We start from the raw sequence: 15156 nt of genomic DNA, 5'->3' as shown, positions 1-15156 counted from the left end.
ACTGGTAGGAGGTTCATTACAGAGTAAAATAGTTAACAGCAGATCCAACGGCATAAAACCACTTCCTAGCACAACCACAGCATAAGCACTCCATAGTCTTTCTCTTAATATGTGTTTAATCGATATGTTTTGAATAGTAGTCAAGAACAGACTGCAATCATCAACCAAGACATTATTATTCATGTTTAAAATAAGGTTAATCAGTGGGGTAGCATCAACTTTAGCTTGAAGTTTCTCGATGTCTCTATTGATTGCCAAATGTAACCCATCCCTATCAAATTATATATCTCATTATAAATTTTTGGAGATTAGAATAAGCTTTTTACCATTTTTGAAGTATGAGAATGTTAAACAACCTCATGTGTCCACTCTTTGGCTTTGCTCCAATACAGAGAGAGATTTAAATTGTAGTTTTGTATTTTTAAGAGATTAATATATTTATATTTTATTTTTATATATATTTCATGTACATCTTTTATATTAACTCGATTTTATTCTTTGAAAAATATATTCACATTTCAAATATATTTGACAAACATATGAAAATATATTCATTTTTTATTAATACGTCACATATTCTTATATCCGATATTTACACTCTACATAAAGCAATAAATTAACACGATATGTCACCCAACCATACCAAAAACATATCTTGGTCCTCCAAGTCCAAGACAGCCTGGAATTTTCTGTTGATGTATGTTACTTATTTTTCCTAGGTAATTATAAGCAATTTCCTAACTTTTTTTACCTATCCCTAGCAGGACTTGTCGCTATGTTATAAATAAATCCCCTTCGGGGGCTCATTTTATCGCCAACCCTCGTAAGAAAACATTAGCTAAATTACACTTCCTTTGGTTTTTTTTTTCTTTTCCTACAAAGCAAAGAAAATGAAGCTTGTCTTTGTGACATTCCTGCTTGTTTCTCTTATTCTAAGCTCCTCTCTCTTCGAGGTGTCAATGGCAGGTTGGACATGAACAAACAAAGCTAAAACAAACGGAAAAATCTCAAACTTTGTTTTTCTTTTTCCCAAGTATTTGTAAAAGCTAATGATTGAGTTTGTGATTTTCATGAATGGGCAGGTTTCTGCAATTCCAAGTGTAAGATAAGGTGCTCAAAGGCAGGGATTAGAGCTAGATGCTTGAAGTACTGTGGAATTTGCTGTGCGAAATGCAAATGTGTTCCATCAGGGACATATGGGAACAAGCATGAATGCCCTTGTTACAGGGACCTGAAGAACTCCAAGGGCAAGCCCAAGTGCCCTTAGATTCTTTTTGCTTTATATTTTGTATTTCAATCACTTTTCCTAAACATCAGGACCCATTTAAGGTTTCCATTAGGCTATTTAATTAAGGTTTATTTAAGTCAAGTTTTTACCTAGTATATGTTAATGAAAAAAATATGGGTCCTTTCATGGTTTATAATTATGTTGCCTCATTTTATTTTATCTAATTTTCATGTACTATGTTACTCGAGTTTGATGACCTCTTTGTTGAGCATTATATTGGATATTTGTTATTCGGATATAACAGAAAATATTAAGTTAAAAATTCATTTTGTATAACAAATTAAATTTATGTTACGTGTTAACTCAATATTTATTTTTATATGAAATATTTAAATAAAACGATGTTTAAAGATTGAATGGGAGTGTAAAATATATATATATATATATATATATATATATATATATATTAATGTATTATCTTGTTGAAATTTTTTTATAAATATAAATATAATATTAATGTTTTTCATCACAAAATATAGTATATATAAGAGTTAAATAAAATTTTCAGATAGCACTAATATTTTACAGTTTGCCATAAAAGCTGAATCATTTGAAGGTAGGTTTCTCTAAATATTTTAATGCCGAACTTATGGGTTTTGACTTATAATTTCTATTTTAATCCATTCTCAATATTTATTTATAGGATCAAATTTTTTTTATGATTTCATTCAAAATTTAAACGTGTTAATTAAATTACTTTTGCTAATATTTTATATTTATTTTATAAATCTTCAAGCATTGAGAGTAAAATGTTCCTAATATAAATTTCGATTTGTAAATTTTTGAGTTTTAAGATTCAATTTTTGTGTTTGTAAATTTCTTTCTTTCTTTTTTATTGTAATGTAATTATTTGTATAAACAAATATATTATAGGTTCAAATTTCACTATATGTAATATTTTCTCTGAAATATTATTTATTTTTACGATGAATAAGTGTTGGATGTAATGGTAAACAGATTGCATTTTCAATGGAAGATGTATGTTTGATCCTTAGAGAATACATTATTGAAAAGGGCAACCACAAACTCTGATCATAGATCATAAAACAGGCATGGAGAATTAAAAAAAAAAACCATTGGTCGAATCATTGAATTGTTGAATTTGTTATATACATATATCTATATATATTAAGCTTACAACTATAAATCTAGTATAATTATAAATAAGTATAATGATAAATTTAGCCTCAACGTTTATATTTCTTGTCAATTTAATCTTTATTATTATTTTAGTTAAATTTAGTTATTAACCTTTCAAAAGAATTAATTTACTTTTGTTTAGTGTAATCGTTGACTAAAATATTATTATTTTTAACAATGCTAGCTTAGCAACCAGCATGACATTCTACGTGTATTTCATGCTGACATGACATTATTTGTTTTTAATGTCATTCAACAAATAATTTAAAAATATTTTTGATTCTAAACTATTATCATAAAATTAATTTGCATCATTAATAAATTTAATTTTAAATTAACTTTTATTATTAAATTGAGACATAATGAAAAATTAAGCCCTTAACATTTACATTTTTTGTTAATTTGACTCTTATTCTTTTTCTAGCTCAATTTGACCCTCAACTTTTTAAAAATAGTCGAATTACTTTAATGGAAATACTGATTAAAATGTTAAATTTTTAAACATGACAACTCGTATGGCAATCCATGTGTACTTCATGCTAATTTTTTATTTTTTGAATGTTTTATAAAATTTAAATTATTTGTTGATATGACATATAAAACAAATAATGTAATGTCATAATAAAGTATATATAGACGGTCACACCAATATAGTTAAAAAATTAATATTTTAGTCAATATTTCTAATAAAAATAAATTAAATCTTTCTGAAAGATAAATAGTTAAATTTAACTCAAAAATAAAAATTAAATTGATAAAAAATAAAAATATTTAATGCTAAAGTAATCATTATGCCTTAAAACAAATTATAAAAATACTTTTTGGAAACATAAAGGACAAAACAACTAAACAAGGCAAAAGTAGCAACCTAACCTACCATGTTTCTGCTGAGTGTATATTTTCCATTTTCAACCATTTCTTCCCTTAAATACGAGTGTCAGATAGGATTTATACTGTTTGGCCCTTAAATATTTAATATTTCTATTCCAACATAAATATTGTAATAAATTGACTCTCAAATTATTTATCAAAATAATATGTTTTTGAATAATACTATAAATTTTATATATTTTATTTTTAAATTCTTATCATTGAAATCTCGAGATAATAAAATTCAATTGGTGACGATTTAAGGCTCGGGATTCTCAAATCATCATTAATGGTAATAATTTATTAAAATATTATTATTTCATATTATTTTGATAAATAGTTTTAAACACATATTATTTAAGTAAATGATTTAAATTTTTTATAATATTTAGGTAAAAAAAGCCTTCTTTGGCCCTCAAATTCTTTTTATAAAATTATTTAGAATTTAATTTAACATTTGATAATTTATTTATTTATTTTGTTAATTTAATTATTTTTATTAGTTCTTCAACCAATTAAATGTATTCATTTGTATTAATATCTCCATTATATGTTTATAAAGAAAACAAATAGATTTTTTTTCAAAATATATTTATATATATAATAAGGACGGGATAAGATTATTTCGGAATTGAACTCAAACTCTTACGCCTCATAGCATAATGTTCTTATTATCAAATTGTTGACATACTTTTAAATTGAGATTTTAACCTAAACAAAAAATTTTAACTTTTATTATACAATATCACATCTAAAATGAATATTTCATTTTTTTTTAAAATATATATTTTATAACAATGATATAAACTATCCAAACTTTTTAAAAGTATTCATTGAGAATAACATTCTAATTGAAATTTAATGTATAAATCGGTGACTTGATTAGTAGAAGGAACGTTTGGTGGGATTCGTCGGTAGACTTGAGTGGCGACACCAGAAACGGAGAGGGTGTTCACGTGGGGTGGGACCTTTCTGAAATGAGGAATGGGTTAGGTTCAGAGTCCAGGACCACCACATAGTTGGGCAATCTTCATCATAGTCCACAATGTTTCAAACAAATGATCAGTTGATCTACTGCATCAGATATTGGGGTTGATTCCTATCATCAAATTTTTATGTACATCTTTCATATGGCAATGACAGCCATACAAATGTATAAAAATGAATTTACGTTATCTGTACTTGAGTTTTTGCGATGGACCATCTCAATTAGTAGACATCTCAACTCTATTAAAAACCTTATTATTATTACTGTAATTTCAGTAGAATTGTTGGTCAAAAGGCGTTGGTAGCTGAACCTCACCTACCCAATCTGCCATCATAAATGGGAGCTTACGGTTGTTTCCACCACCAGCAACCACCTCATGAATCATTACAAGACTAGTCCACTAGGATTTCACGGGGATCCCTACACTTTGGTTAGACTACAACTTTCAGGCCTCAAAATTTTAAGTTGGAATCAGGAGAAGACTGTGCTCACAGGCAAACAATAATCTAAGATAATACTCACTTTAATAAATCCAATAGTGATAAACTGCATATCTGCGCTTGCTTATTATGTTAAGCATCTAATCTAAAATCAGTTGGGAGAGACCCAACTTAACTTTAAAGATCACAAACAATTCAGCATCTAACCTATATGAGATAATATCAGCATGCCAAAAGCTAAAAATTGGTAGCTCCATTGATCAATATTCTTTCAGAAGTATGAGTTAGCTGTGTCTGGTATCAGACAATGTCAGTTGTCCCAGGTTTGAGCTTGATGTCTTAACAGGAATAAGTCAGATTTCCCCATGTCCGTAGTTCAACACTGAGGCTACAATCATAGTTGGATACTTTGAATCCTTGATTGTTTCACGTTCTTTTATAAACCGCACTTGTCTGAATAAAACGTTGGATTGTCAAAAATAAAAATGAAAATGGGCACAACGAAATTAAAGGTCTTGGAATTTGGTGAGCGTTTTGTTTCGATATTTTGTACACTGCAACAACCAGTTTAAGTGACTGACAAGGGTTACAAACACATAAAGGAAGCCCATGGAGCTTAAACAGCTTAACTTTTTCTCTGCTGTTTAGTTGGCTTGCTTCTAGAACAAGTAGCAAGTATTTCCCCACTCTCTCCTCAGTGTCACCACCCAATACAAATGGCGGGTCCTGATTCCACCGCTGCGACGAAGAGCCATCAAGTAGGCGACACCTCCGCCAAGCTCAACAATCTCACCCTTCGAATTTGGCCCCCCACCCAACGGACCCGGGATGCCGTCATCAACCGTCTCATCGAGACGCTGTCCTCCTCACAATCCCTCCTATCCAAACGCTACGGAACTATCCCCAAAGAGGAAGCGTCCGCCGCTGCCATGTTGATCGAACAGGAGGCTTTCTCGCTCGCCGGGGCATCGTTCTCCGGCGAAGACGACAGCGGCATGGAGATCCTCCAGGTGTATTCCAAGGAGATGAGCAAACGTATGCTGGACACTGTCAAAGCTCGAGCTGCTTCCACTACGTCGACCGCCGATCCATCAGATTCGGCTCAAGTAGACTCGAATAACGCAGTAAGTGCGGGCGGTGAAGAGTTCATATCTTCGTCCACTAAGGCCGATGCTTGAGTTTCTCTATTTATCATTCAGGGTCATTTTTGTTCAACTTAGTAATTGGTATCTTGGGTTTTTCTTGAGGTCTGCTTCTAAATGTGCTTGATTATCATGGGTTGATTGTCTTTTTGCTGCTCAATTCATTGGCACAATGCAATTTAGAGAATGAAGGTGGGAGAAATTGTGTTCATTGATGATTTATTTTCCAGGAAACTCACCAGGGTTCAGTTTCATTACATGTTCTTCAATGATCTGTTTCATGCAATTTCAGTCACTAGTTTTACTTGAATTAGCTTCTCTTCTCAACATTTGGAATACAGAACAGTCGAACTGAAACTCTCTTTTAAAAACTTCTGACACGAAGCAATTTAAGCATGCATGGGATTCTATTGAAGAAACAAAGAAAAAGGGAAAAATGAGTATTAATTTATTTATAAATATAAAAATATTTTTATTAAAATGAACTTTTAATTTTTTAATTTTAAATTTTCTTTAATTTTTGAAAATTTAAGAATTAATACTAAAATTTTAAATTTTCTATAACATTATAAACTAATAATTAAATGATTAATTTTGTAGTTTACCAAAAAAACTAACCACAAAATGGTATTATCTTATCTCACTCATTGAATTTGAAAATATTTGAATCATATTAAATTCTTTTTGATTGAAAATTTTAGACTTGAATGAATTATTTATGAATTATGAGTAGGGTGATACATACTCTTTTAAAATCTAATAAAAAAATGAGATAAATGATAATATTTAAACATTGGTTGTGAAGTTAAATACCAACTATTAATCATGAATATTCGCACAATATAAAAATAAATATATTTATATATAATTTTAATGTATAATTAAATAAAATTTAAATTTTAATATATATAAGTATTTAAATTAATGTTCACCATTGCTAGACCCGTTGATGGGTCAGGTTAATTGTTCAAGCTCAAGGGTCTGTATGAAATTTAAGAGGATTTTGACAAAATTATTAGGTTTGAAAAATGGGCTTAGGCAAAAAAGAAATTAGGCATGTTTAAAATATGGACTTAACTCAGGTTTGAACTTTTTAGGTCCAAGCTCGGCCCGACGACTTGTTTTAAATTAGTAATTTTATAATATGTTTTTTATATATACTATAATTTAAATATTAAAAAAATGTTAAAGATGATTATATATAAAGTTTAATAAAGAAATAATATATTAAATTATTAAATATTAAATTAAAATAATATAAATATATATTTTTTTAAAAATTAAAAATAATGAGTAGTCCTAAAACGGGCTCAAATTAACCATTTACAAATATAGACGAACTTGATCAAAATTTTAAGCTTATATTTTGAGCTGAGCCGGGCCGAGCTTGAATAGACAGAAAGAATATTAATATTATGCATAAGTCTAACTTGTACCCGGTCTGATCTGATTCATGAACACCCCTAATAAACATCTTTTTATCAAATTTTATTTTAAGATTGTTTTTTTAAAACATATCCAAAGCATGTTTTATATAAATAAACAAATAAAAGGCCCAACCTTATAAACAAAATTAATGACTCTTAGTTTTTTCAATTAAAGATATCATGTGACGCAACACAAGCGTGGCATGTATGTGAAAAATAATAAAAAATAAAAATTAATAAAAGTTATAGAAAATTTATAAAATGGATTTTTTGTACGATAATTTTATAAATATTCTTTACTGAAATTTATATTTCTTTACATTTTTATGATTTTCTTACGACTTTATAAATTTATAATTCTATATATTTTATAATTTTTAATATTTTTCTAATTTTAATACTGAATTTTTTATTAAAATTGAATAATATTTATAGCTTTTATTGATTTTAATTTTTATAAATTTATTAATTATTTAATTATTTTTTTAAAAATTTTAAAGATTTTTTATACATCTTAAAGTTTAAGTACTCAAATAAGTATAAAAATAAAACAGGCTTAATTGGTTTTTTTATTTAAATTTGAGTGCTTTTTGTACTTTTAAACTTTTTTATATTTTTATTAATTGAAATATTCATGCTTTATATTTTCAAATTTAAATTTGACCAAACATAATTTTTATTTTTAATTTAAACATTTTAAATTAAATAATTAAATAATTTTTTGAAAAAAAACTCATAAATGAAGAATAGATTTGAAAAAAAAAAAAAAAGCAGAATAGACAAAGTTGTGAATTCATTATCCGAAGATGAAAAAGAAAACAGAGGAACCGTACAGCAGCACATCCATTTATCTTGTTTGTCCTCATTGATACCCAACAAAAGCGGCCCCAATAACCCTCACCCACCCCACCCAATGCCCTTTCCTTTTTTCACATTAAATCTCAACAACAACTTACCCCCAACTGTGAAGGCTCCAGCTTCTTTCAATGAAACGAATTTCCCCAGATTCTCCCTCCCCCCAACCAAATTGAAGAGAGTAAAGGAAGATCCCGAACCCGAAACTGAGGTGGTTCATGAATTTGGATGAAAACCTTTTGTACGAGGTTCTGAAACACGTTGATGCCAGGACCTTAGCAATGGCCTCCTGCGTTAGTAAGCTGTGGCTCAAAACTGCCAGAGACGAGCGTCTTTGGGAGTTGATCTGTACCGGGCACTGGGCTAACATCGGTTGTGGAACCCAAAAGCTTAGATACGTGGTTTTACCTCTCGGTGGTTTCCGCCGTCTCCACTCCCGTTACCTTTGGCCGCTTTCCAAACCCCAAGCTGCTTCACCTTTGCCTTGGGCTCCGCCCAAGATTATAAACTCCAAGCCGCCTGCTCGGTGGGGAAAAGATGAGGTTCACCTTTTTTTGTCTCTTCTGATCTCTATACAGTATTATGAGAAGATGCATTTCACAAGCAGGCGCAGATAATTGTATTATTGGGCTTTTGTTTTACGTTTGGATTGGTTCTTATTTTCTTATATTTAGCTTGGGATTTTTCATTTGTATTTAAGCTGGTGAAGTAGCTGTGTGATTCTGTTGTAATTTCAAGTATGAAAATTGAAAAAATTGTTTCTTGAATTTATGATTATTACATATAATGTTGTGGTTTCCAAAGATGTTTGTGTCAATATTATTAAGTTCTCACATTTCACCAACTAAAAATGACGCCAATAATTTATATAAATTGTTGAGTGTTTATTTTACCGGTTAATTTCAGTCTATTTATATATTACAATTATTATTTATAAATATGACATGTTAAGTAGATCTTCATGTATAATGATACATACTTTATTTTAGAGTTAATATACGTATATTTGAAGTGGATTCACATACATAAGGCTCGCATCATGTGTAGGCAAACTCATATTACGTATTATGTCTCTTCATATTGGGCGCAAACTCATATTACGTATTATGTGTCCTCATATTGAGCTCGCCTATGCTATAGATGTACGAATATTGTGCATGTACAAACCCATACTGAGTGTGAGTCAAGACCCGACAGACTAGCGAGTCACATTAGTAAATATCATAACAATAATTCTCAGCTAACTGCCATTCAACACAATGGCATGTTGACTTCCTAGCTGAAAAATAATTTTGGGTTTTCTTTTTTATTTGAGTTTATAGAGATTAATTCTGTCGAGATTTGTGATTGCTCAATTTAACCATGTTATCTTCAAATTTTATTTATGAATTATTTTCTTGAAAATATAATGTAACAAACCATTACTTTCAATACTTGTTGGTAGTTGTTATTTTAATCAAAATATAAACATTCTGTCATTCAAATTAAACCATCCAATGAAAAAGTGGTAAAAATTTGATATCTTAAATACTTATTTATTCTTTTGATATCTCATTCAACTCAACTTAAAAATAATCAAGATTCAATTTAATTACATGATATTTTATAATCTTAAATAAAAAATATGTCGTTCTCTCATTTTAGTTATTAATTTTTTAATTCCTAACTTTTTATTGATGAAATGTTTTGGACATAAAAAAATTGATTGAAACTTCTAACCAATCATAAACTGTGTTCAATCAATTATTAGCAATTATTAAAAATAAAAAAATTAAAGAATAATTATAAAAAAATTTAATATAACAAAGCCCAACAACAGTGGGATTGATTTTTGCCCAATTTCTTTTTGGATTTTATGTATAGATAACATTATAAAGATAACAATTCTAAGAAGCTTGCAACTATTTTAAAATATTGTAATATTGTTTATAATTAACTTTCTATCATTTTAGAAGATTTTAATAAATTTTAAAAAATTAATGATTTTTCTAAATGTATTTGGTTTTATAATTACTTTTCTTTTTCTTTTTTCTTTTTGTATTTTTTATTTTTAAAAATTATTTTATTTCTAATAATGACATATCGTGATGTTATTACATCATACGTAACAATTTGTGATTAGTTAAATGTCTTAATTGGTCTTTTTTAACATAAAAGGATTGAATCAATAAATGGTAAAATATGTTAACTATATAAATATAAATATTATTAATTCTTCTATCATTAATGAAATAAAAAAAATCATAAATATGTTATAAGGACACGTATCAATGTCTTAATCTCTCTATGTAGTTTTTTTTCTTTGTAGGAACAAAATAATTATATATATACATATGAAAAACTACACAACAATTTAAAATGTTTACGAGCATGATTGAGATTATAACAAGTGGTTGTATGGTAAATAAAAATAGATAAAACTTGAATATACTAGATTATGGTACTGTAGTACGTCCATTATGTAGGTGAGATTTGTTTATTATAATTTTAAAGAATTAATATAATAATTAAATATAATTTTATTGAAATGATAAAATTGAAATGTCAAATATTTTAATATTTTAGATTCCAATCTTAATATTTTTTATATTTTATATGAAATTTTATTAAAATAAATGAAGTTTTAATAATTTTAGACTTGATTGAGACCGGTTGATAAGTAACACTAATTTAGTTAAAATCTTAAATATATTTATACTAGATTTATATAAAATAAATAATTGAGTTATACGTGAAATGGCAAAGTGTTTATGGTTAAACATTCTTTAAGCTTGGGTTTAATCCTTAAAAATTGTATGTTTAGTTATTTTATTTAAATATTTCATATAAAACTAATAAAGACCAAAACACCATTATCTTAATATTCAATTCTTTATCAACTGTTATGTTAATTTGTGACATCAATTAAATGTAGAGGTAGGAAAAACTTGATTTAATTCGAAAAAAAATTGAAAAAAATTGGATTTCAAATTAATTGAATCGAGTTATTCAAATTATTCGAGTCAATTCGAATAACTCGATTCGAGTTTCGAGTTCAAGTCGAGTTGAAATTTACAATTCAAATAATTCGAATAACAAATGAGTGTAAATACTCTTTTGGTCTCAGTCAAATTTAAAAATGAATAAATTAGTCTATCTCTCAACAAAAATTACAAAAAAAATTCAAAATAATTTTAAATTTCAAAATATTTGTAAAATTTTCAAAATTTATATATATATTTTTATAAAATTATAAGAATTCTAGAAAATTTATAAAAAAATAAAATAATAATTTTAGAGATCTAAATTAATTAATTAATTAATTGTACAAGTTTATAAGATTAAAGTATCTTAATTTCTTGTTATTTTGCTTTGAAAAATGTTTTCAAATATATATAATTTTAAATTTATGTGCTCTAATATGGAATTAGTTATATTTGTAACAATATTTTAATTTAGCATGTTTAGTTTTTAATTTAACTCAAATAATTTAACTCGATTCGATTCGACTTGACTCGAATTTCATTAAATTTGCCTCAATTCGAAAAAATGTCAAATTGAACTAGAATGATAAAATAAGATTTTTAAACTCGATTAACTCGAAAACTTTTTACTTGATTCGATCAAATGATTACCTCTAATTAAATAATATATTTTATATATAAACAAAATTATTTTAACCAGTTAAATTGAGAATTGAGTGAAGTATGGGTACAGATAGCAGAGACCTGTCGGCGTGGTAATTTTGCAAGACATTTTGAATGGTGCATGAAGACTTTTGGAAGTGTAAAAGTCAGGATGATTTCTATTCTCTTTGTCTTAAGGGGATGGAAAAGGGGTGGTTGCGTATGGTTATTCGTCTCCACTCAATTTCACGTATTATTTTCTAAAAAGGTAATAAATAAATTTAAGTGCCAAATACCGGAAAACAACACATAACATCGTCAGTACCAAACGTAAAAATGAGAAACATTCTGACATTGACTAATGACACTTGAAAGTTCTTGCATTCACGTTTTTACAACAAATTATGTGAAATTTCCACAGCTAAAAAGTTATCAAGAAATGTCAAAGGGCAACTACCAAGCTTTCCTAAAACACGCGGCTTTGAATTGATAAGAAACACTGCTAGTGATCGAATTTGGAAGAGAATGAAATGGTACAAACAAGTTGATTTCCCGATGGTAAAGTTGAGAAGATGCAGGTAAATTGGTGCAAAGAGCTGAAGTTGGTGAAGAGAATATTGGGTCCATGACATGAATTTTGCAGCCCAAGAAATATTCATGGCCACCAAGTGTTTTAAATCCATGCTTATCATATTGTTCCTGTTCCTCGGGTTAACATCGTCAGCCATTCCATATCTAAGCCAAGGTTCGTCTCTGTCTGTGGAGAATCCAGGTGATGTTTTGATATCGTCTAACGGCATGTTCTCCGCTGGCTTTTACCCCGTCGGCCAAAACGCTTATTGCTTCTCCATCTGGTTCACCAAGCCTTGCCATGACGGTAGTCACACTCTAGTTTGGATGGCAAACCGGGATGTGCCTGTTAATGGAAAGCGATCAAAGCTGTCCATACTCGAAACCAATGAAATCATCATAACCGATGCCGAACCCGTAATCTGGACGATCAATAAGTCAGTTAAAGATGGCTCTTGGTCGCAGTTGAATCTCCTTGATTCAGGTAATCTCGTTCTCCAAACTCGAGACAATCTTACTCTTTGGCAAAGCTTTGATTCACCAACTGATACGCTTCTCCCTGGACAACCCCTCAATCAACACAAAAGGCTAGTATCAGCACGAAGCCGAACTAACCATTCTTCAGGAAAATACAGGTTGTTGTTTGACGATGATAATGTTCTTCGTCTTGTCTTGAATGGTTCCGACACATCCAGCATCTATTGGCCGGATTCAACCATCTTGGACTACCACCAAGGTAGAACTAGATACAATTATAGCAGAACCGCAGTGTTGGATTCTTCAGGCTATTTTACATCTTCTGACAAAATGGAGTTCAGATCAACTGATTTTGGTATTGGACCTTGGAGAAGATTAACCCTTGATTTTGATGGTAACCTTAGATTATACAGTCTCGAAGAACAGGGGGTTTGGTTTGTGACATGGCAAGCTATGTCTAACTCCTGTAGGATTCATGGAGCCTGTGGACCAAATAGTATATGTAGCTATGATCCAGGTTGGGGTCCCAAGTGTGGTTGTCCCCCAGGGTTCAAGATGAAAAACCATGCGGATTGGAACGATGGGTGCGAACCAGAATTTGAGCTTTCATGTAATGATGATGTCAACTTTGTTCAACTTCGTCATGTTAACTTTTTTGGCTACCATTACGACAACCTCCGGAATTACACCTTCCAGGAGTGCCTCCGAGTTTGCTTGGATTCATGTTGTAAAGCTTTTCAATATAGATATTTCCCAGAAGATGGTGCCTATCGCTGTTATTCAAAATGGGAATTGCGCAATGGTCATCGTTACAATAGCTACAGTGGAACCCTTTACTTGAAACTCCCCAAATCATTCCCTTACAACAACAAACCTGTTCGGGAATTCAAATTAAATTGCTCCAACAAGCAGACAAGACAATTAGACAGACTTTATCTTAAGAAAACAGGATATGAAACATTGAATATTTTGATTTGGTGCGCTTCTATAATTGGATTGCTTGAGTTGATGTGCGTCTTTCTGGTGTTCGTTTTCTTGTACAGAACAGGGGAAAGTCCCGATGCATCGACGATGACATCAGGGTACCTTGTGGCTGCAACTGGATTCAAAAGATTCACATACAGTGAGTTGAAAAAGGCAACACGCGGTTTTCATGAAGAGATTGGACGGGGAGGAAGTGGGGTGGTTTACAAGGGAGTTTTACCGGATCAACAAATTGCAGCCATTAAACGACTTAATATTGAAGCACATCAAGGAGAGGATGAATTCCTCGCAGAAGTGAGCACAATCGGCAGGCTTAATCACATGAACTTGATTGAGATGTGGGGATACTGTGCAGAGGGGAAGCATAGGCTTTTAGTGTATGAATACATGGAAAATGGATCGTTAGCAAATAACCTCATGTCTAATTCACTTGATTGGAAGAGAAGGTTGGATATTGCGGTGGGCACCGCCAAAGGCCTGGCTTATTTGCATGAAGAGTGCTTGGAATGGGTTCTGCACTGTGATGTAAAGCCTCACAACATACTCTTGGATTCCAACTATCATCCTAAAGTGTCAGATTTTGGATTATCCAAACTACTGAATCAAGACAGTCCTAAAGGTTCAGGCTTCTCCAAGATTAGAGGAACAAGAGGTTACATGGCGCCTGAGTGGGTTTACAATCTTCCCATCACTGCCAAAGTCGACATATATAGCTATGGGATTGTGTTGTTGGAAATGATGACAGGGAAGAGCCCAAGTGTAGGTGTCCCTGTTGTTGGAACCAATGGAGAGAAATGGCACCAAAGATTAGAAACTTGGGTGAAAGGGAAGAAGATGGGTGCTTCTGCAACATGTTGGGTTGAAGAGGTACTGGACCCTGCCATGGGCTACGATTATGACAGAAATGAACTGGAAAATCTACTGGAGGTGGCAATCAAATGTACAGAAGCCGATAGACATGGAAGACCATCAATGAGCCAAGTAGTTCAAATGCTTGTGAGGGGACGAAATTGATGCTAAGCAACGCAATAACATGACTGCCAGGAGACCCTGACAGATAGGCCTCAGCATCTTTTCAATAATCTTTCAACATATTACCTCTTTTTCAGTGTCGATTGGTTTATTATTCAATGATTCTATTTTGACGTGAAATTATGACTTTATTCAAACTGATGTATTCTGTTCTCATCCCAGGTAAATCCCTTGACGACTCCATATATCTACCTACTTAAGAAGCTGTGGTTTTTCGAAAATAAGAAGCAAAATTATTACAGTTAAAGTTTCAATTACTTTTGAAAGATTAAAATATGTTGCTATAAAATTTGAGATTTACTTTCTATATAAAAAAAAGAAGTTAGAAATTAAGTTTT

General features: G+C 30.3%; 4 protein-coding genes and 1 pseudogene across 4 annotated transcripts; all 5 read left to right on the top strand.

The window, feature by feature from the left end:
- Positions 1 to 781: 781 nt before the first annotated feature.
- LOC108452226 (peamaclein-like) lies at positions 782 to 1550 on the top strand. The gene is made up of 2 exons (XM_017749991.2): positions 782 to 966; positions 1083 to 1550. The coding sequence occupies exons 1-2, from the start codon at positions 891 to 893 to the stop codon at positions 1265 to 1267; spliced, it is 261 nt and encodes an 86-aa protein (XP_017605480.1). The 5' UTR covers positions 782 to 890; the 3' UTR covers positions 1268 to 1550.
- A 3324-nt stretch (positions 1551 to 4874) lies between these two features.
- LOC108450726 (MFP1 attachment factor 1-like) lies at positions 4875 to 6070 on the top strand. Its single transcript, XM_017748475.2, has one exon. The coding sequence runs from the start codon at positions 5443 to 5445 to the stop codon at positions 5902 to 5904; it is 462 nt and encodes a 153-aa protein (XP_017603964.1). The 5' UTR covers positions 4875 to 5442; the 3' UTR covers positions 5905 to 6070.
- Positions 6071 to 8266: 2196 nt separating this feature from the next.
- LOC108451850 (F-box protein GID2-like) lies at positions 8267 to 8953 on the top strand (annotated as a pseudogene).
- A 3459-nt stretch (positions 8954 to 12412) lies between these two features.
- On the top strand, positions 12413 to 13873 carry LOC108450730 (putative receptor protein kinase ZmPK1; the record flags this gene model as incomplete). The annotated part of the gene is made up of 1 exon (XM_017748480.2): positions 12413 to 13873. A coding segment is annotated over exon 1 (1461 nt), but the record flags the coding sequence as incomplete, so codon positions are not given.
- LOC128279281 (putative receptor protein kinase ZmPK1) lies at positions 12745 to 14938 on the top strand. The gene is made up of 2 exons (XM_053027642.1): positions 12745 to 12809; positions 13846 to 14938. Exon 2 carries the CDS (start codon positions 13874 to 13876, stop codon positions 14798 to 14800), a length of 927 nt encoding a protein of 308 aa, XP_052883602.1. The 5' UTR covers positions 12745 to 12809; positions 13846 to 13873; the 3' UTR covers positions 14801 to 14938.
- Positions 14939 to 15156: the final 218 nt, after the last annotated feature.

Source organism: Gossypium arboreum, chromosome 5, assembly GCF_025698485.1.
Source record: "Gossypium arboreum isolate Shixiya-1 chromosome 5, ASM2569848v2, whole genome shotgun sequence".
Classification (NCBI taxonomy): domain Eukaryota; kingdom Viridiplantae; phylum Streptophyta; class Magnoliopsida; order Malvales; family Malvaceae; genus Gossypium; species Gossypium arboreum.
This window is presented reverse-complemented; position numbering and strand designations above follow the sequence as displayed.

Bases quoted from the DNA above. Each gene is read 5' to 3' on its own strand.
- LOC108452226 (XM_017749991.2), top strand. From the start codon at position 891: ATGAAGCTTGTCTTTGTGACATTCCTGCTTGTTTCTCTTATTCTAAGC. The intron at 967-1,082 runs GTTGGACATGAA...ATGAATGGGCAG, and splicing joins CTTCGAGGTGTCAATGGCAG to GTTTCTGCAATTCCAAGTGT.
- LOC108450726 (XM_017748475.2), top strand. From the start codon at position 5,443: ATGGCGGGTCCTGATTCCACCGCTGCGACGAAGAGCCATCAAGTAGGC.
- LOC128279281 (XM_053027642.1), top strand. From the start codon at position 13,874: ATGACATCAGGGTACCTTGTGGCTGCAACTGGATTCAAAAGATTCACA.